At 37.7% G+C, this 21,153-nt stretch overlaps 1 protein-coding gene and 1 long non-coding RNA gene across 2 annotated transcripts in view; one reads left to right on the plus strand and one right to left on the minus strand.

Moving 5' to 3' along the window:
• Positions 1-21,153, plus strand: part of CUL4B (cullin 4B) — a 24,954-nt gene continuing 3,801 nt past the window's right edge. Inside the window, exons 1-19 of the mRNA XM_064159500.1 lie at positions 1-1,301; positions 3,847-3,962; positions 8,743-8,846; positions 9,284-9,353; positions 9,818-9,891; positions 10,842-11,004; positions 11,097-11,186; positions 11,473-11,555; positions 12,579-12,646; positions 13,661-13,779; positions 14,644-14,836; positions 15,726-15,830; positions 16,125-16,235; positions 16,931-17,016; positions 17,733-17,840; positions 18,110-18,223; positions 19,154-19,259; positions 19,348-19,520; positions 20,054-20,206. Coding sequence (XP_064015570.1) covers positions 773-1,301; positions 3,847-3,962; positions 8,743-8,846; positions 9,284-9,353; positions 9,818-9,891; positions 10,842-11,004; positions 11,097-11,186; positions 11,473-11,555; positions 12,579-12,646; positions 13,661-13,779; positions 14,644-14,836; positions 15,726-15,830; positions 16,125-16,235; positions 16,931-17,016; positions 17,733-17,840; positions 18,110-18,223; positions 19,154-19,259; positions 19,348-19,520; positions 20,054-20,206 — 2,565 coding nt within the window. The 5' untranslated portion in view covers positions 1-772. The remainder of the gene's footprint in view (positions 1,302-3,846; positions 3,963-8,742; positions 8,847-9,283; positions 9,354-9,817; positions 9,892-10,841; positions 11,005-11,096; positions 11,187-11,472; positions 11,556-12,578; positions 12,647-13,660; positions 13,780-14,643; positions 14,837-15,725; positions 15,831-16,124; positions 16,236-16,930; positions 17,017-17,732; positions 17,841-18,109; positions 18,224-19,153; positions 19,260-19,347; positions 19,521-20,053; positions 20,207-21,153) is intronic.
• Positions 5,231-21,153, minus strand: part of LOC135184033 (uncharacterized) — a 26,431-nt gene continuing 10,508 nt past the window's right edge. Inside the window, exons 4-5 of the long non-coding RNA XR_010305829.1 lie at positions 9,254-9,308; positions 5,231-7,139 (exon numbers count right to left, since the gene is read on the minus strand). This is a non-coding gene — a long non-coding RNA (uncharacterized LOC135184033). The remainder of the gene's footprint in view (positions 7,140-9,253; positions 9,309-21,153) is intronic.

The following is a 21,153-nucleotide window of genomic DNA, read 5'->3' on the forward strand; positions in this document are numbered from 1 at the left end:
GATCGGTTCCGGTGGGTGAGGGCGGTGGGGAGGCCCGGGGGTGCCGCTCCCCGGAGGCGGGTCCCGCCGCCTACCCGCGCTGCCCGGGCCGTGCTTCCGGCAGCCGCCCCCCAGCATGCACGGCGCCCGGATGTGCCGCCATCTTTCGGCTCCCTCTCTGCCGTGTAGTGACAATAACAAGCCCCGGGCCGGGCCGGCCCCCGCGGGAAGCGCCAGCCGGCGGCGGAGAGGGGGAGGCGGGAGCCCCAGGAGAGCGGCTGTGGGGGAGAGCGGGCCGGGCGGCGGCGAGGGACAGGGAGGCGTGTGGGCCGAGGGGCTGGAGCCGAGGCGTGAGGGAGTCGCGCTCAGCCCTCCCCGCTGCTGCTCGGCGGAGACGAGTCGGCCCGAGCAGGAAGGGAGCGGAAGGAAAAACGGGGGGAACGGGCGACTGTGGGGTGATACTGGTGTTGGAGAGAAGAACTGAAAGGAACTGGTGGGTGGCGAGAGGCAGAAACAGACGCTCTGCTGAGAAGGCAGGAAAAGCAAGAAAACAGAGACGAACTACGAGAAGAAACTAATAAAGAAAAGGGGAGGAGAGCAGATAAAGTGATTCCTCCGAGAAAGAAGAAAGCAAAAGAGGGGGAATACAGAAGGACAGCATTGATGAGAGAGAGGAGTTGAAAGACCCCCTTTCCGAGAAACACCAAACAGAGAGACTGACTCAAACTATCTCTCTCCATTTGTCACACCATAAGGATTTGATGCCCCTCAGCCTGTTCACTTCTGTGTGTTCATGTTTCCCACAGGTTTCTCTTCCCCCAACCCCCCAGCTGCAGCCCAGGAGGTCAGACCTGCCACTGATGGTAATACCAGCAGCAGCTCCTCCTGCAAGAAGAGAAAGTTAAATAACAGCAGTAACAGCAATTCTGAAAGAGAAGAATTCGATTCAATTTCTTCCTGCGCCTCTTCTCCTTCCAAAAACACCTCCTCATCTTCCTCTGTCATCACCACTTCCTCGTGCTCCTCCTCAGGGGTTGCCTCCTCTAACCATCACCTCCAGAAGAAGCTGCGCTTTGAGGACTCCGTGGATTTTATTGGACTCGATGTGAAGATGGCTGAAGAGTCGTCTTCATCCTCCTCTCCTGCTGCCTCTTCTCAACAGCAGCACCAACAACAGCTCAAAAATAAAAACCTTTTAATTTCGTCAGTGGCCGTGGGGCATCATGCAAATGGTCTGACCAAAGCTGCCTCCTCTACTGTTTCCAGTTTCGCCAACAGTAAACCTGGCTCTGCTAAGAAATTAGTGATCAAGAACTTTAAAGGTAACAGGACATAATTTGTCACAACCTATGGGGAGCTGACACCCAACTGAGTGTTTTATTCTCAACCTGAAAACCGGTTGGCTTTCAAATAGCTCCAAGTTATGCAGGAAATGCTTTTCTGTGGTGAATGTTTCTATGCTTACGTAAAGGGAGAATAATGTTTTATGATGCATACTTGCCCAGTCATGTACACATCCTGAGCTGTACTTCGCTGCTTGGGACTTTTTTTCAGCCTCCTTTCACTTTGTCTCTTGGGAAGGCTTTATCTTGTTAGGCAAAAGGTCTTGCTATGCAAATGTGTAACTCGCCTTCCTTCAAACTCTGTGTCTCTTTTTAATATTTTTGATTTAGGGCTTGGTATTTTAGCCCAGTGTGGTAGATCTCTTCAGGGAATGCATACTTTTAAAGTGGGCCTGGTTCTATATGTCTTGCCTCTATCCATGTTGTCTGTTTATAGGTTAATCTGCCTGTGCTTAGTTTTAAATGTTGAAACTAAGATGATTATCAAGTTCTTATGGTGGATTTCCCTTCTGGTTTCCCCATTTGCCTTTAAAGTAGGTAGTTTAGGTTTTCTCTGAATGCTTTCCTTGCAGTATCTCAGCTGTAATTTTTGTTGTTTATCTCTTTAGGATCTTTTCTCTGTCTGAATATACTGTCACTTTAGAAGCTTGCATTATTTTAATAATTCATCTCAATAGGTATTTGAGATTCTTGAGTACTGTTACTAGAGACCAGCTGATGCTGAGAAATTTAAACTTTAGTGATGCTTCACTTTGTAGTAAGCAAAGCTTGGGCAGAAAGCTTAGATAAAATTCTGTCTTTTTTTCTCCCCCAGAAAGATGGGGAAAATCATGAGCGTTTATTTGATGTCTTTTGTTATTTTTTAATGTAGCCTGATAGTTTATTTCTTTAGATTATCCCTCTTTTTCTCCTATGCATTTTAGGGGAGATATTACTGACATTAAAATGAATTTCTAATTAGTCACTGTAATGTTTTACAGCAATTCATTATCAGAAAGAGTAATTTTTTACTTTAAGGTCCTAAACTGGGAAAAAAGTTCTCTACCCATCATGTCATCATCATTTAATTTGATTATTTTAAAATTTATATTTGCAGTGCATGATAGTTAGAACTGAATGGCACTCTCCTGTTACTTCTACACTGTTATATTTAAGGGAAATCAACTTTTATGTTTAAAATACTTGTTAAATGTCATGGATTGCATGGTGCTCTGATCATCATTGCTTACGAATCGGTATTTGAATCACTTACTTAAAAAGCATTTCTCAGTGTTGTGCCAGCTTTGCTTTTTATAATAATAATCCTAAAGTCATTGTCTTTATCTTGGTATGATAGCAATAACATCCTTTACAAGTTCAATAACTCCCTAAAATCCGAAATCTTACTCTTTACTGCTGAGTGGTGTACTTGTTGGCTGCTGGAGAAGATAGGCTTGTCTCTCTAGATTCTTGCACTACAGCTAAATTTGCGATATTGCAAATATTGTAGGAAAGTACTTGGGAGAAAAATTACTTTCCCCTGTTTATTTCTACAGAAGTCATAAAGCTTTACAACTTGTGTTTTGCATTTAGATACATTAAAACCGATTTTAATAGAGGATAAGCTGTGGGCCGATTTCACCTGTTGGTGGCATGGCTTTCTGGATGTCTATCTTCCTTTATTTTTTTGTTTCTCTCTTCTCCTTTTGGGAACATGGCTATTAGAACAAAACTGATCTTTTTTGCTTGTTATATGGCCATACAGAATTTTAAAATAGCCCTGGTATGCTGAGGATGTGACTTGTAGAATTTCTCTCTGCCTGCCATAAATGTTTTGGTCTTGTTCAAGAAGCTACATAGCAGGGGCACCTCTAGAAAAGAGGCTGAAAAAACAGAGAGAGTCATATCTGCACAGCTATTTGAACAGTAAAAGAAAGCTTAACTCTAGGTTATTCACTGGCCAAATCCAAAAGAGATGCAAATGGATTACTTTAAAGTATTTCAAGATAAGTTTTTCCTTGCAACCATAAATTACAGTATTTTCATGCATGTTTCTTTTAAACTATTAATACAGAGTAGAGCTAATAAGGAGTAGATTGCGGAAAAAAAAGGCAATACACAACTCTATCCTTTTCAATCCATCGTTTTCAGCTTTCATGTTCCCCTTTTTAGTTATGCTGTCCTGGTAGCGAAAAAGAGCATACTAAAGATAGTAACTGTTGTGCTGGTTCGTAGCCGTTGTCCCTTCTAGATCTACTCAGTCCAGAGTGTTGTGATTTTTATAAATCACACACACTGTTCAGGCTACAGATGCAGTGATGTGCAGGGAAAGAGCAGTGCTGAGTTTTGACAATACATTACTATTTCCAATGTAAATAAGATACTCCATTTACATGAATGCTTTCTTTTCACGTAAGTACAAATTCAAACCTAGAGTATTGGCCCACATCTCTTTGCTCTCAAAGTTGTTTTCTGTTTCTGTAAAAGGTAAAATGTTTTGCTTTTTCTAAATACTTTCTCCAACTCTATATAATTTCTTTTAAAGAAAAACCCAAATTGCCTGAAAACTACACAGATGAAACCTGGCAAAAACTGAAAGAGGCTGTAGAAGCTATCCAGAACAGTACTTCAATTAAGTACAATTTAGAGGAACTCTATCAGGTAAGTGCTTTAAGTCAGTGATACAGCTGGGCTTTTGGGTTTGTTTTTTGCAAACAAATCTAGCAAGGCTTTTGATACCTTGGTAAGAATGTGACATTTTGCTTGGTGAATGCTTTTGTCTTCTGAAAACTTAATCAAATATTTTCTCAAATTTTAAAATCATCAGTAAAAATTTCACAAGACCTAACATTGAACTTGGAAACTTTCTTCTTGCTGCAGTATGATCAAAGATGTAGTTTCCCTTGTTGACAAGAAGGGAACTTTTTAACTAAGGCAAGGAGAAATGTTCCCTTTACTGTTTTGTGGCATGTGGCTGTTAAAGGAGGCATGTGAAATCCTGAACTCCTCATGTTTAGATAAGACGATGACTATTAAAATATGATCTGTTCTCTAAATACAGTATCTGTTCATGATTGAGTATCATAAATAATATAAAAACTAAAACTATTTGGGTTCTAAACAGGAACTAGAGTTCTGTTTTTTTCATTGAAGTTAGCGATTATTGTATTTTTTTTTTTCTCATTCAGCATCCTATCTACTCTAATAAGCGAGAATCAAAATTTATTCTCAGCAACAGCTCTGATTGTTTTGCTCTGAATGTTTTAGGAAATTATCAGATTTGAATTGCATTTCCTAACTTTTTTACAAGCTCCACTTCTGCTTTTTTCAGCTGAATGTGGCAGGGAGACTGATCTCCCCCCTCACCTTTTCCCTACTAACATCGTGGTTCTTGTGGTTTTAGTGGCCTAGCAACAGTGCTGCTTTGGCTGGTTATTAAGAAACATTTATACTTTTTACTCTAATTTTAAAGCCTTTATTACTTGGTCAGTTATTTGATTTGTTCCTTTGTAGGTATATAGCTTTATCTCCCTCTGTTTTTATTGTCTCTCACCTTTTCAATTGTAGTGGCATTCAGGTATGACTGGTTTCTCTGAAGTTGGGGAGAGATATCTTGTTTGTACAAGGTTTGGGGAGAGATTTAGGGAAGGATAAATTTCCATTCCTTGTGAAACCAAGAACCTTAGGACAGTTCCTCAGTCCAGTGCAGTTTTAAGCTCATTATCTTTTAGGGAAAAGATAATTTAAAACAGCTCTTTTTCTATTAATTGGATTATAGTTTGTCAGGGTGATGTGTAGTGTTGTTAAAATAACAATAGCATTGTTACTTCTGCAAAACTTGGTGAAACTAATAAATTTCAACACACTCTGTTGGCTGGTGTTGTAAATTACTTTAGGCTGAACAACGAAGTAAATGACTGTTAATTAAATACTTGAAGGTTATCCAAAATTGTTTAATAATACACAGTGCTGTTGAAAATCTTTGCTTTAGCTTTGCAGTTGTCACTGAAATTTCAGCTCGCTTTTACAACAAGCTTAATTTAATGTTTCTTGCACTCACAACACCAAAAATGTACTTTGTTTCTTTTAAATCTCCATTTTTAACTTGTTGTGACTTAAATGCTCTGTAATGAAATGGACTGCAAAAAAGTATGAATTTACTTTTGTTTAATCTAAAAAGAAATACCTTAATTTAAAAATAGTAAAAGGAATCATTAGTGTTTGTAAATGCTAACTAATGTATTTCTGAATAGTTGCTTGGTCAATGGAGCTGATGCCAAATATGCCTTGGCAGAAACTGTTATTCATTGCAAGCAAGTCTGCAAAAGTTCTGCTGCACACCTTAAAATAAGATCTTTCTTTTTAATGGGGTTAAACTTCCTGACTTTGATTTAACACTTTTCCATGTTAAATGTTTGCTCAGTGAGATTTCCTGAGGCTTTATTTCTCTCAGGGACACTAGCTTCATACTTTGTTCTTCCCCAGCCAGAGATACACATCTGGGTAGCTGAAATACTACAGAATCAAAACCTTTTTATTATAATAATTTTCCTTAAATTTGTGCCAGAAAATAAAGATCTAAATTTCAATACTAGAAATTTGGGCTTAATCAAAGTTAAGTAGTTCTGGAAGCTTCTGATTTTCTTTCATCAGTCCTGTGTTCAGTTCTTTTGTCTGCTTTTCCCTGATATGGAAACCCAGGTGTGGCTGCTGCAACATAATATATATTACACAAAGGAAATGTGGTGTTTTCCTTTTTCTGACCATCTTCAGGGCACAGATTCCCTGACTGGAAAGCTTAATTTGAGACAAAATAATTTTGTGAGATAGGGCTCCTAAAGTTGGGAATTCTTGGTACATTACAATTATTGTTGTGTGACACCAGTAATTAAATTCACAAAGCACAATGTAGCAGTAAGTGATGTTATGCTCCACAGAGCAAATGTTAATAAAAGGTTTTGTGTTTGTATGCTTAGAAAGTTTAATCTCTTTAAAAAAAAAAAAACAGTTGAGAAGAATTCCTGAATTTTGATTATAGCATTTTTGTGGATGTTATCAGTGAAGAGGCAAAAGTTTTTGCACTTGATGTTCAAACACTCAATGTTGACCTGTTGTTAATGCTTCAGAATTCTGGTATACAAATGCAAAAGCACAGCTTTATATGAACACTATGTAAGTGTCTATTAATATAGGTTAGCTTATTTCACTTAATGCTATATGTTTGTCCATCTGCAGTGCAGAAGGCAGGGTTTTTTAAGGATTTGAAGCAGCGTGGTTAAATAGGAAGGAGAAAGGTGAGGATCTGGAATAGGTTGTCCAGGGAGGTTTTGGATGCCTCCTCCCTGCCAGTGTTCAAGGCCAAGTTGGATGAGGCCTTGAGAAGCTAAGTCTGGTTGTGAGATGTCCCTGCTCATGGCAGGGAGGTTGGAGTAGATTATCTCTAAGGTCTGTTCCTACCTAAGATACTGTATGATTCTGTAATAGTACTTGTTTTGATAGGAAGCAATTAGAGAAATGTTGGTAGTTGAAGTGGATGAACTGGCCAGAAGTATAGTAACGTGTCTACTGGCATCCTAAGCTGCTAGGTAGAAGAAAGATTAATTGAGGTTATTTAGGTAATTAGTCTGTTCATCCTAAACCAATTGCTTTCCTAGCTCTCCGCTAACTTTCTCTGAAGCAAGAGGCAGGAGGGAGGAGGACAAAAAAAGAAAAACCCCACATTTCTTGCACTTGACAAAGGTCTGATCAGGTTTTTCAAGCCTAGATTTCTCCTTTTGCTTCTGAAATCAAAGCAGTGGCTGTTTTCTTGTTTGCTGCTGTTTCAGCTGGAGTCTGACCCTGCAGGTACAACATGGAGTAGTTGAGTGCATCCATAACCTCCTGAACAGTAAACTGTAGAACATGATTTTCTGTCTCATTGTATTTCTCTGGGAATTCTTAAGCATTGAAGCTGAGAGCTGAATTTGTTGTTATACTAAGATACATACACTCCAGAGGTAATACTGGCTTTGCTAGTACTCTTCATTCAGACTTGATCCAGTCTTAGTTGATACACTCGCCCTCTCACTGCACTTGTTTGTTTCTGACAGTAAGCTTATGTAGGTTTGGTTTGCTTGTGTTGTTGTATGGGATGGTTTTGTTGTGAGCTTTTGATTTTCATGGAGGGCTTTAGGTTTTTTTTTGGTTTCGTTTGCTGGTTAGGGTTGGTTGTTTTTTTTCAGTCTGTCCTAGAGGCAGTATGAGCTGTAGTGCACTTGCTCTAGAGATTTGTTTACTTAGAATAATTACCACTGATATCCAAGCATAAACTGAGGAACTTCTCATTTAGCTATTTTGATTATTGATGTGCTTTTAGTGGTGGCTGCTTGCTGGTGGCCTCTGTTTGGACTGTTGGGAAATATTCTGGGTGTCTTCAATGTTAATGGAGTGGATGGATCTGGTCTGTGTACTTACAAACTACACTATCGCTGTATGGTTGTGTGCAGTTGCTGTGGAACAAACTTTCAGTCACTGTTTTTGTTTTTTTTTTTTTCTCCTACACATTGCTTGAACTGGCAACTGAAGTATTTTCTGTTAAACTGAATCAAAAGACATTAGTCCAAAATCATATACACCTGTCCTCTGTAGATTCTGTAAATATTTTACAGAAAAATCATGTGTCTCCATCAGTCTACAGACACTTAAAGTTCAGCTGCTTTCTTAGTCCTGATAAATTGTATAAATTGTGAGAAAGTCTTGTGCTGTAGTTCTGGACTAAAGAATGCTTTTTTGCTTGTTCAATCTTCAAGACCTGTCCCCATTAAACTTGTTTTGCCTCTTGCTGTGAAGCACAGCAGCAATTCCTCTAATACTTGATTACGATCTAGAAATCCAAGATTTGTAAACATCTAGAATGTAAGTCATGTTACTAAAAACTGTTCAGGATTGTAACTGAACTTAGGCAGGGAGTTGATGGACAGATACATATATGTATGTACTTTGGGAGTGAGGCAAACTTAATCAAGGAAAGGACTGCAAAAGGAAGTAAAACTAGCAGGACTGTTCTTCTAATATCAGCGTGACTTCCAGCGCACAGCAGTTAATAAAACTGAGATCTCAAGTGTCTACTTTGAAGTATAAAACCTAGCAAGGTGCTGGAACATATTAAACTAATGTTCTTAGAGATGCAAGTCCCACAGTTGCTTATGTTATATTGGTACTCCAACTGAAATCAAACTGTAAGCTGCTCTGGGCATGGCCTGCCTTTGTTTCTGTTGCCATCATAGTGCCATATACAATGTTGTGTCGCTTGTGGTTTGCATGCAGTGGTCAACTATGTTACAATTAAAAGTTGGTAGACTTTCAGGCAAGAAGCAGAATTCCATGGTTGTTCTGGGGGGAGTTTTTTCCCCTTTCCTTTTAAAACCACAGTTCTTTTATTATTCATTTATCTTTATTTCAGGCTGTTGAAAATCTCTGCTCCTACAAGATTTCTGCAAACTTGTACAAACAATTGAGACAGATCTGTGAAGACCACATTAAAGCACAAATCCATCAATTCAGAGAATATCCTTTTTTTTAGCTGTTGACAAACCAGAATGTTTTTATCTGCTAGTATGTCACAATGGCTTTCTTTCATTAGTTCATTGACTCTGAGACATGGTAATCTGAATTCCTTAATTTTGCATAATATGGTCTGCTTGTTGTTTTGGTTTTGTGAGATCTGAGAGCCTTACTGCCTTCTTTGTAACCATTTGAAAAGTTTGGGAGAAAGTTTTGTGGGTATTCATGAAACACTTGGACATCTTGCAGAAGATGTCATTTTGATTTCTTCTCATTAACATGAACCCTCATTAAAAATAAAACCATGTTTGCAAGCAGTTAACTGGCTCTTTTGGAGAGTGAGGCTGTTGTGCTGTCTGCTAAGTGTATTGAAAAAAATAATCAATGTTTTATTTCATTGCTACCATTACCTGTTAGAGTTTTCTTAACCATTTCTTCATGGATTCATTGGATAGTGTCCTTTTTCTAAAGAAAATAGACAAATGTTGGCAAGATCATTGCAGACAAATGGTAAGGTTTTTGTATTTTTGAAGAAAACCAGTTGCCAAGTCAGCCTGTGTTTCACTTAATTTTGTTCCTTAACAAACGTACTGTGCTGCTGAAATGTCTTAAATTTCTATCAGGCTTATTCATGAAATGCTACTGTATCTAGTTAGGTAGAAACCAATCCATGAAAGTACTTCTCTAGTGCGTTTCTTGACACGTTATAGACATGTGCACCTGTAACTGTAGGTTCTGTGCAAACCTTTCTTGGTTTATACTTATTTTTTAAAGGAGCTATTAGTTTAAATAGATGCTAAATGTTGCATTGATCACATCACTGAGACTGGCATCATATTTTAAACAAATCAAGCATCTAAGAAAGCACTGCCTGAAATCTGTCAGTGGTACTTTTTTCCCTTGTTGGGCATAAGCTGTGCTACTCCTCAATTTCAAGAGAGAAATGACTGACTTTTTATTCCCTCTTATGACAGATTATGATTAGAAGTATATTTTTGTTCCTGGATCGAACTTATGTACTTCAGAATTCCATGCTGCCATCTATTTGGTAAGGGCACAAAGAAAAAAAACATTGCTGGTTTTCTTTTTAATCTAAACTTTATAGTGACTTCTAAATTAGTTGGTGACTGTGTGCTGTGCTTGTTGCAAAGGGAGACTTCATTGTTAATTTATTTGTCATAAATTACAGTATTTCTCTAAAATAGCTGTAATAGCAAATTTCAGCTATGTAGATCTCAACTTCCAGTTTGCAAGTTAAAAGGAAATGGCTGTTTAACAACTGAAGTGCAAGGGTTTGGGTTGCCCAGTTACTGGTTTTAACATGCATGATATTCAAAAGTTTATAAGTATTTCTGAAGGAAAAAGTTACCTAAAATAAAAACGAGTGTCTTTCTTTTAGACTTGCCTTCCAAGACACACACTCCATTACTTTAATAATTAACAAATGCCCTGCAGTGCTTTTGGCACCACCTGAATTATTTTGCCAGAGACTGAGGGAGTGGCAGATGGCTTTTGCTGAAAATGTCTAGACGCATAATTTGAAATTCATGGAAGTCTTTAACTGGGATGCCCAAAACAGAGATCTGTATCTTTCACACCGCTTGAGTTCTACTAAGCTCTGCCTAAGAATTGGGTATTAGAACATGATGTCCAACAGCTTGATCATAGAAAAGATTACATTATCCTTTTCTCCTGAAAGATGCTGTTTGTTCAGTTGCAATCCTTCTGGCAACCAAATGAAAAATAAAGATATTGCAAAAGTTAGGTGGTTGTTTAGGGGGAAGAATGTGCTTTGGTCTTTAAAATCTGTAACTTGCTGATGATACTTTGTCATGGTTTGTTTGTGTTTGTATCATTTCACCTTGAGTGATTTGGGAACAGAGGAATGAGGAGTTTGAAGAATGCTGGTATTTGCCTCTCTACTTGATACAGTTTTATTAATAGAGAATATTTGGGTGTGATTCTTACACAATTTATTGAACAGTATTTTCTTTTTAGGGATATGGGGCTAGAATTGTTCAGAACTCATATAATCAGTGATCAGAAAGTTCAGAACAAAACTATTGATGGCATTCTTCTGCTGATTGAGAGGGAAAGAAATGGTGAGGCTATTGATAGGAGTTTACTGCGAAGCCTTCTAAGCATGCTTTCTGACTTGCAGGTGAGTAAATATGTTTCCCCATTAAACCAATAAGCAGCTGAAACTAGTGTTCAAGAAGCTTTAACCTGATGGCTTTCATGTTGTGTCCCTAGATTTATCAAGACTCTTTTGAACATAGATTCTTGGAAGAGACCAACCGCCTATATGCAGCAGAGGGGCAGAGGCTTATGCAGGAACGAGAGGTATTTGGAGTGGTTAAGAATATCTGTTATGCCTGTTGATGAGGAGCTGTTCTACTGCCTTAGCCAGCATGCAGGGCAATAATGTGACCTTCATGTTTTATAGTACTTCGGAAAAGGAAATTCACATGCAGTTGCCTTCAGTCAAAGTGCTAATGATTTCTGCTTAAAACTGGAGCTGCTGCTGCTGTCAGACCAGTACTGTCTTCTTTTTGTCTTTCTTTTTTTTTCTCCTGATGGTTTTTTTTTTCTTTTTTTAAATACAAAACTACTCTGGTGGTGTTTTCAGGTTCCAGAATATCTTCACCATGTCAACAAGCGCTTGGAAGAAGAAGCAGACAGGATAATCACTTACTTGGATCAGAGCACACAGTAAGTGCATTCTCTCTGCCTGATAGTGAACTATTTGGATTTTCTTCTGTCGAGGGACATCTGATAGCTACAGTTTCTTTCAGTTACTGACCACCAAATGCTTCTCACTTCCCACAGTTTCTTGTTTACTGTGAAGCATCATGGTGGCTCACACAGCTGATGTCCTTTTCTAAGCTGCTGGTTACTTTGACATAAACACTGTTGGCATCTGGTTAGCAAAATATTAGCTGCCATTCCCAGTCCAAACATCTAAAATGCAATTAATCCGATGTCATCCTACCTGAAAAAGCTAGGACCTGGGATAGACAATTCTCAAGCTAAAGGCTCTGAGTATTTATATAAAGATATTTGCATATTTATATGTAGTCTGAAAAAATGACTGTCCCTCTTCAGCCTTTTCTACTTAAAGAGAGGCAGGATCATCTCAAATACACTCAAGTGGAGGCCATGATTGATAGGACATAAACATAAAGTGACAGCTGTTGTCTGAGAGAAAACATAGTTCACTAATGAAAGTCATTGAGCAAGTGGTAGCAACTTCCTAAAGAGCAGGCACAGAAGATCTCTGAGAGGAAGATGCTTCATTGCTGCTGTTGTACAATTTTATTTCCTTCCTCCTTCAGGTGCTAAAACCTTTTAGCTTGTTTAGTAGCTTCCTTCATCCACACCTTTATTTGTGACCAGCACCCTATTCTGCCTTAATGCCTTGTCTTTCCACTAAATAGAAGGTAGATTCTCTGCCAAACTTGTGCCTAATTTCTTCACTAATAGAATCATTGTCCAGCTTCCTTAGAAGTCACAATGAAGAGGCTTGTTGTGTGAATTAAATTTTCAGTCAGCAAACAGCAAAACCATTGCTTACTGGGGAGGAAAAAGTAGTAATACATGTATAATTATTTCAGGTCCTTGGCCTCAGGTAGTTGGTGCACTCCTTATGACAAGTGTAGATAACATCTCACAAAATGATTCACAACTATCAGTAATGGGAAAAGGAAAAATAATTCTAAACTTTTTGTTTTGTAGGAAGCCACTAATTGCTACTGTAGAAAAGCAACTTCTAGGTGAACACTTAACAGCTATTCTTCAGAAAGGTAATCTCTCTTCTTTATAAAAATGTTTCTATTAACTGCTTTGTTTTTCGGCACAGGAATTTAAAGCCTCAAAGGGACAGATTCAGGTGCTGGGGGAGGGCATAAGGTACATCGTTCTTTGATGCCTTTTGCTTCTCCATTCATGAAATAGCATTGACCATTTTGCAAGTGGGCAAGTACCGTTCTCCTTGTCAGAGGTAAGGAGATGCAATGCTGCCTTCAGGTACATGGGAAAGTGAAAGGAAAACTAGAATAGGGGACTTCTGAATTCAGTGTGTTAAAGTGAATTTTCAAGACTCAGAGGCAAAGGAGAAGCCTTCAGACTGTGACTGCACCAGGAAGGCTGAACATTGACTGTTCACAAAAAGCAGTTTGTTTTTAAAAAATGGTATGATTTGAGCAATGAAGTACCTCAACTTCAGTTTTGCAATAGTCTTTGTGGAGTCAAGTGATCCTCTGTTGCTCTGAGGGATAGTCTGTAAATAGCTACTGGTATGGCAAGAGTTGAGTAATAACATCAGTCCATACTAGCCAGATTCTGGATGAAACAGAATGTGAGCATCTTCCTGCGCATCAGTAACAGACCCTGCTGTGGATCATCAAGCCTTCTCTGCCAAAAAGTTTAAAAGGTGAAGATGTTTCTTGAAGCTGCTTGTCTTCAAACATCTGTAAAATTTGACATCTGGAACTGAGACTTAGTTCTGTCTTTCAAGGAAACGGATCAGCAGAGCATGAACATTTTGAATCTTTAGGGAATAGTAAAGTAAGCAAATGTATGTTATATGAAGTACACATACAAGATACACAGTGCAATGACTAGGTTTCTGAGGTTTGAGCCCGTTCAATCAGCTGCTCTGTGTTTTGCAGTTAAAATAGATAGCTTTAAAAAAAATAAGTAAAAAACAAAATACAAACCCCACCATCACTAGTTGATTAAAAAATGCTAGCTTTCAAAGTTGCACTTTGTTTGGATTACTCTAGGTTTAATTACTATTGAAATGGTCTCATTTGCAGGTTTAAACCATCTTCTTGATGAAAACCGAATTCAAGACCTTTCTCTTCTGTATCAGTTGTTCAGTCGTGTGAGAGGTGGAGTACAGGTTCTCTTGCAGCACTGGATTGAGTACATAAAGGTACTATTCCTAGAATTCTGGAATTGATGCCACTGTTGTGTAGTGGTTTAGGTTTATAGATCGATAGATGCTTAGCTATGCTTATATATGAGGTGATAGAGATAAGTTTATAGAGATATGAGTCTTCATTAAAACATTTTTCCAAGAAGTAAAGACTACTTGCACATAGATACCTGTAATAGGCAGCTTTTGAAACTGTACTAAGAAAAATCCAGTAACTGTTCTCACTCTGTCAAAATACTGAATGTTCAGTTGAATTATTGCACTCCAAATAAACTTGAAAGGTTTTTCTTGCTTATGGTTTGTTGTAGGGGGACAAATTTATTTCTTCAATAGACATTTGAATCATGGCAGAACGTTTGTCTTCTCCCTGCTAAAATTTCCAGTCACAGTGAGTGGTAGCTTAAGTTACTAGCCAGTTGAAGTTCAAAAACCCCCACCTTAATATCAATTAAGATATTTAAATGTATTGCTCAATGAAAATGTTGCCAAATAAGCTAAGGTAGTTGTGGAGGAAAGCTCTGTAATGACATAGGAGTACTGTTAAATCAAATTGACTTTAGTGGGAGCTTTGTGGAAAACCTGAGGATATAGATGTTTAAAGAGGATGTGTTACTTCTGCAATACTTAAGTCTATTTCTTCAGACAGAGAAAACAGAAGATCTCAATCTGTTTGCTTATTCTGATTGGTTTTGAATCCACATGCAAGTCTAGGAATGATTATACAGTAAATACTTCATAATACTTCTGTTGTGTTAGTGGAACTATAAAATCAAGACGTTACAAAGGTAACTTGGGCTTTTAGACATCTTGTAATTTAAACTTATTATTCAGGCTAACTGAAAGGTATGTTCTATTTTGCAGGCATTTGGCAGCACCATAGTAATTAATCCAGAAAAAGACAAAACCATGGTCCAAGAACTACTTGATTTTAAAGACAAAGTTGACCATATTATTGATGTTTGCTTCCTCAAGAATGAGAAGTTTGTAAATGCCATGAAAGAAGCCTTTGAAACATTCATTAACAAAAGACCAAATAAGCCAGCTGAACTCATAGGTATTTTTCTTTTTTTTTCCCATGTGGGTGATGGTCAAGAGAGAGATGCTGATGCAGATGAAATATGATGGGGTTCTGATAAAAGACATTATGCACCTTGCACTGTCAACCTCAGGATCTATTAAAGAAGTTATCCTATTGAACTGGATAGCATTAAACATTAAGAACAACCTGCATTTATCAGTTCACTGGGTAGACAGTAGGCAAGTGAAGCATATTGGAATTTGAGCATTCCAGCAATTGACTGGTGTCCAGATGTGAGAGTACTGCTGATAAATTGAGTTTTTACAGAAGCTAACATAACTGTGCACAGAGCTGTTAGGGTCTCTACATAGACATCTGTGTTTTAAAGTAGAGCAGCAAAGAGGTGAGGATGCACTGTGCCTTTTGCATTATGGGGACAGAGCCTCAGTAGTTTGCCCAGAACATTGTTTATAGATGTATACATTACCAGGCTGGCTCTCTGCACTTCTGAATACTTGAATCATTTCCCTAAGCTTTACAGTCTGTTGCACTGTCAGGGCTTTGGAGTAACACTTTCCACCTTTGTTTATGTTACAGCTGTGTCAATCTGTAGCAGTAGTGACTTTTTGCCTTGAGATGGTTATATGGACCAGGATTTATTACACACGCTCAGAGTTTTGTTTTAACATTGTTTGCTAATAAGATGCAGTAATTGCCTGTCTGAAAAGACAGATCAGGCTATAATGTTGTTGTAACTTTATAGGCTGCATGAATATGAGCTAGCTGTAATGAAACTGATTTGAAGGTGATTCCAGGATCTTTTACATTTCCAAAAGCTTTTACAGTATTAGATTTGTTCATTTTTTTGTATGTTATTGTGATGCTAAGCATATGCTAAACACTTTATTCCTGAACGTTCTTCTAGCTAAATATGTAGATTCAAAACTTCGTGCAGGCAACAAAGAAGCTACTGATGAAGAACTTGAAAAAATGCTGGATAAAATTATGATCATATTTAGATTCATATATGGTAAGTAACTTTTTTAATGGGGATACAGTCGTTGAATTGGTAACACAAAGGTATTCTGAAATATTTTTTGCAGTTTGTCTGCATTTTCGAGTGTTTAATCTGTGTAGATGCAGTTTGTTGGAATTGTGCTGTTTAGTTTGTGTTCAGGTGACAATAACAAGATCTAAGTCCATGTAAATCCTGATATGAAGGCCCTTGTTAGCTCTCCTGAGCTTCAAACTGGGCCTCTTGTAGGTAGTGTGTGTTGAGAATAAATGATGATATGTGATCATTGTCAAATCTCATCTCTTACAGGAAAAGATGTCTTTGAGGCCTTTTATAAAAAAGATCTAGCCAAGAGACTATTAGTTGGGAAGAGTGCATCAGTAGATGCAGAAAAATCTATGCTTTCCAAACTCAAACATGGTAAATATCTGTCTGTCTCTTTGCTTTCTTTTAAAAATAGACAACTAACGACATCTTTCCCAGAAATGCTGTATTTGCCCTTGACATGCAGGTGTTGAGGTTTTGAGGAAGTTAATTTCATTTTATCTTTGTAATAATAGCAATAATAGCCAAAAACTATGAGCTTAAAGTGCATGGTATATCTTATTCCCTGTGATAAAGTTGAGGTTCTCTGATGATTAATTCAATTGTGTACTCAACCTGAGGACAACTTCTGCTTGTAATGCACCTCATATAAGTTCTGAAATATGAAACTGCCACCTAGCAGTCTTCTAGTCTGGTCTTCATTGTTTCATAGAATGGAGTCTTCTAAGGGTAAGAGAAAGCTTTTTAGAACTTGCTCTTGTTCTGTTATTGAAGGATCGTTTCGCAGGCAGCTAACAGAGATTAGTATTGTTGTCTGAGTGACAGATTGCCAGTGGAATCCTAGGATCCAGTCATATCCATATGGAAAAACAATGGAGTTGCAAAATAGCTGTCATACTAAGACATTTCCCCCCTTCTTCTTTATAACCTTATTCTATAACTTAAACTTCAGGTCTTTATGTAAGAACATCTGCTGAAACAGGTCTTCTTCCTTCAAAGTACATTCTGATACTTAGCAGTAACTGTGGTGTTGAAAATAAACAAGATTTTGCATTGTTCTCTTTTTATAGAATGTGGAGCTGCTTTCACCAGCAAACTTGAAGGAATGTTTAAAGATATGGAGCTTTCAAAAGACATAATGATACAATTTAAACAGGTACTGTGGGAAAGCCTGCCGTGGCTCCCTCCTTTACTTGCTTTTTTAATTAGTTGTTCTGAGAAAGCCTAACAAGAAGGTACAGGATGTCTTCAGTTACAAACACTGAGTTTAGCTCTTTTTAACTCTCACCACAGAGAAAAGGACTTCGTAGGTAATGGCTTTCAAAAAGCCATTTGAATTTATTGATGGCTTTCCTGAACAACAAAGCAAAAAAACTGGAATAGGCTTCCTTAAAAATGGAACTAAACACCAAACCAAACAAAGCTACCACTCCCAGTAATGAAAGAAGAATTGTAAACTTATAAATCATTTTAACACCAGTTACAAAGTATTTTTAACCACAGTATATTCTCATGGCTTGGCTTGTAAGCTTTTGCCCATTAGCTCTGGTGGTTCTGTAATGTTTTGATTACAAGCAAATTTTAACATTGTTTCTTCCATTCACACGTAAATGGGTACATTTTCACATCAGCCTGCTAAAACTTTTCTTTTACTCTTTTCTTACTCTATGGACTTGTCTTCAGAATTCAGAAAAGTGCTTTTTCTTACCCAAAGTTTCTTGTATGTAACTTAGAGTTTGTATAGTGAAGACCTCATAAGGTCACTTGCCTTCTGTGCTCTTGTAATGTCTGTTCCAAATAACTTTTCAGTTTTACCTGAAATATCTTTAGTAAACATAGCTTTGTTTAAATATACTTTGTTTCTTCCTTCAGTATATGCAAAATCAGAATGTACCTGGCAACATTGAACTAACAGTGAATATTCTGACTATGGGTTATTGGCCAACCTACGTGCCTATGGAGGTCCATTTGCCCCCAGAGGTAATGAATATAAGCATCTTTATATAAAGCATCAGCATGTCAATAATGTGTCTTGGTATCAACATTATCTTGGTTTTAAACATGCATGTAATGTCTAGAAGGAAATGTGATGTGTAATGTCTTACTTAATGGAGTGCATTTTCTTGCAGTCCCCTTCATCTTTCTAAGCCTTTATTTAAGGCTTATTTGATTGTGAAGAAGGGAAGGATGCTTTTTGAAGTAGAAATTGTTGTTTAGTCTTTTGAGTTTTCTTTTCTACTTTTTTGTAGATGGTAAAACTACAGGAGATTTTCAAGACCTTTTATTTGGGAAAACACAGTGGTCGGAAACTTCAGTGGCAGTCAACACTAGGACACTGTGTACTAAAAGCAGAATTTAAAGAGGTGAGTGTATTCTTGCTCTTATTCCTGCTGCCTTGGTGATTCCAAATCTGCACTGTAACTTAGGGATATATCTGGAAGGTGTTTTTTTTTAGGCTGCGATGGCAAACTTAGCAGTGGTTTTGCAGTTACTTTTAACTTCCATCCTCTTACTATCGTTTTTGGAGTTGATAGTTCCTGAAATACATGTCTGAGAAGGTGCACCTGATTTCTTATCAACGGCAAATGTAACTAGTCACTGCTTGGGGAAAATGCACGATAGGTTTAGTTCCATTTGAGAAATGACACTGATTTTTATAACGGAGTTAAAAAAACAGGAGCCATGTTCCATAGATTGTTAATCTTATCTGACAGTAGTAAAAAGCTTGTTTTGAAGATGCTTAATGCTGAAATAAAGAAAAGTTTTGGATGACTTGTGAGAATTCAGCTGTTTCTGTAGGGCTTCCAGTTATTCTCCTTCAGCATTTATTCATGGGCACAAATATGTTTTAAGAAATGTTTTGGGATGTGTATGTTTACACCAGTTCTAATTTCTGAAAAATAGTCTTGGTGAAGCAAGTATTATCAAATTTAGGTATTTCAAAGGTTCTATAGTTCCTGAAAATATGGTTGTGTTACACCTGTTCTTAAAAGGTCCTCCAGACTGCAATTTTAAGCACTGAGTGCTCTGAGTTGTCTTATAACTTGGTGCGTATCTGGGGTGAGTTTTGTCACTGGATGTAATAGTCTGTTCTTGTGACCTCAAGTTCATTCTGTATTTAATAGTAAACACAAAGTAACCAGTAACTTTTATTCTTTCATATTCTCAAATAAAATAACAATAAAATCCTTTAAGTGATTTAATAGACACAGAAAAGTGACTCACTCGTTCCTTCCTCCCCACTCCACCAAAAATATCCAACAGCCTAGTAATGTTTATTTTCCTTGTTACAGGGCAAGAAAGAACTTCAGGTCTCCTTGTTCCAGACACTGGTGCTGCTCATGTTTAATGAAGGAGAGGAGTTCAGTTTAGAGGAGATAAAGCAAGCCACTGGGATAGGTTAGTATTGGAAACAAGTGACTCTTTCTGAGTGTTCTTACTGAAAAAAAGTAAACAAAAAAAGCTAAATAACTTGTTTCTGCTTTAGAGGATGGAGAGCTGAGAAGGACACTTCAGTCTCTGGCTTGTGGCAAAGCCAGAGTACTCACTAAAAGCCCCAAAGGCAAAGATGTGGAAGATGGTGATAAATTCACATGTAACGATGATTTCAGACATAAGCTCTTCAGGATAAAGATCAACCAAATTCAAATGAAAGAAACGGTATATTCTTTTTAATCCTTTAGGGGTTACATTCTTGGGGTAAATATCTTGTTGTTTGTCCATCTGCAGTTTGTTTTTGTTTGTTTGTTTGTTTTGTCTCACAGTTGTAACTTTCATACTGACGTGTTTGTAAGAGTTACATATATAATCTGGATGATTGAGCTCGCTGTGTGTGCTTCCATAGTTTGACACCAGTGCTGCCACATGTCTCTTAAGAGAAGTTCCAGTTACTGAATGTTCTTTTCACCCTTGACTCTGCCTTGGCTCTTTACTGAATGGTTTGTGAATGCAAACAAGTTCACATGGATTTTCCCTGACATGCATCTGATGTCAACTTTGTGCACAGATTTGTAATTGCTCATGCAAGTTGTTTTCAATAGATAGTTGGCATTAGTATTTATAGGGGACTTATGTCAAATATTTGATAACGGACATTTTACTGTCTTACACTGAGAACTTTCTTAGAGACACAAAGAAGAATTGTTTTGACAGTACTAATATTCTCTTCAAACTTCTGTAAATGGATCCTTCAGGTAGAGGAACAGGCAAGCACTACAGAGAGAGTATTCCAAGACCGGCAATACCAGATTGACGCTGCAATTGTACGAATCATGAAGATGCGCAAGACACTGAGTCATAACCTGCTTGTGTCAGAGGTCTACAACCAGCTTAAATTCCCAGTAAAGGTGTAGTACTGACTTCTATTCTTCTAAAACTGTTAGGGTTTTTTTCCCCTAGCTCATTGTCAGTTAAACATTCCTTCTGCCCAAAATACACACCTCTTTACTATTGGGAAGGGCAAATATTTCAGGATTTCTTAAGATTCAAATTGCATTAATTGATCTGAATATTACCTTAGTATTACCAAAAGCTTTCAGAACCAGAGTCTGTTAGAGAGTAACTATGCAGCCAACTCTCCTTGTACACTACTCATGCATTTTAAATGTTCTGGCAACATGTTCTTGAGGACAAGGAGAAAATTATTTGGCTATGTAATGCAGAATTGGCTTTGATTATTAATTTGATCTTTTTTCATATGTTTGTAACAGGTCTTTGTCTAGACAGATTATATTGGTTAAGTTTATATATAAATACGTGCATATGGAATGAAAAGTGGATTAGTTCACAGTTGCAGTGAAAATTTACTTATTGTGTACTTCCAAATAGTAATGCATCTGTTTGAGCTCAAATAGACAGGGCTTTCTATCAGTGGAGATGTAAACCAAAAGTACTGCCATGTCATTCTATTCTGTTACCATGTTAAGTTACTGCATGCCTGTAAGTATTAACTAAACCAGAATTGGGGTTTGCAGGGTTATAACAAGATTTAAGTGGTTTTCCTTACTCTCTTGTGAGGCATTTTTAGAAAGTCCTTCACCCAACGAACTCATAGAGCTCCCAAACTGTTGTAAAACTCCCCATTGTCAAGATAAAAGGGCACTTGTACCGTCTTTTACTAAGAAAAAGTCAGAAATAGAAACACTTTGGTACATAATGTATGAATTGCAGTTCTTTAGAGTTCAACCAGCAGCAAATATCTTTCCCTGCTGTAAAAAGTCTATGCTTAGCTGCAGGTGACAAGCTAATTTTGTAACTTTCTTTTCAATCAACCATGCATTGCAGACTTCAGAAT

The sequence above is a fragment of the Pogoniulus pusillus genome, chromosome 19, assembly GCF_015220805.1.
Source record: "Pogoniulus pusillus isolate bPogPus1 chromosome 19, bPogPus1.pri, whole genome shotgun sequence".
NCBI classification, from domain to species: domain Eukaryota; kingdom Metazoa; phylum Chordata; class Aves; order Piciformes; family Lybiidae; genus Pogoniulus; species Pogoniulus pusillus.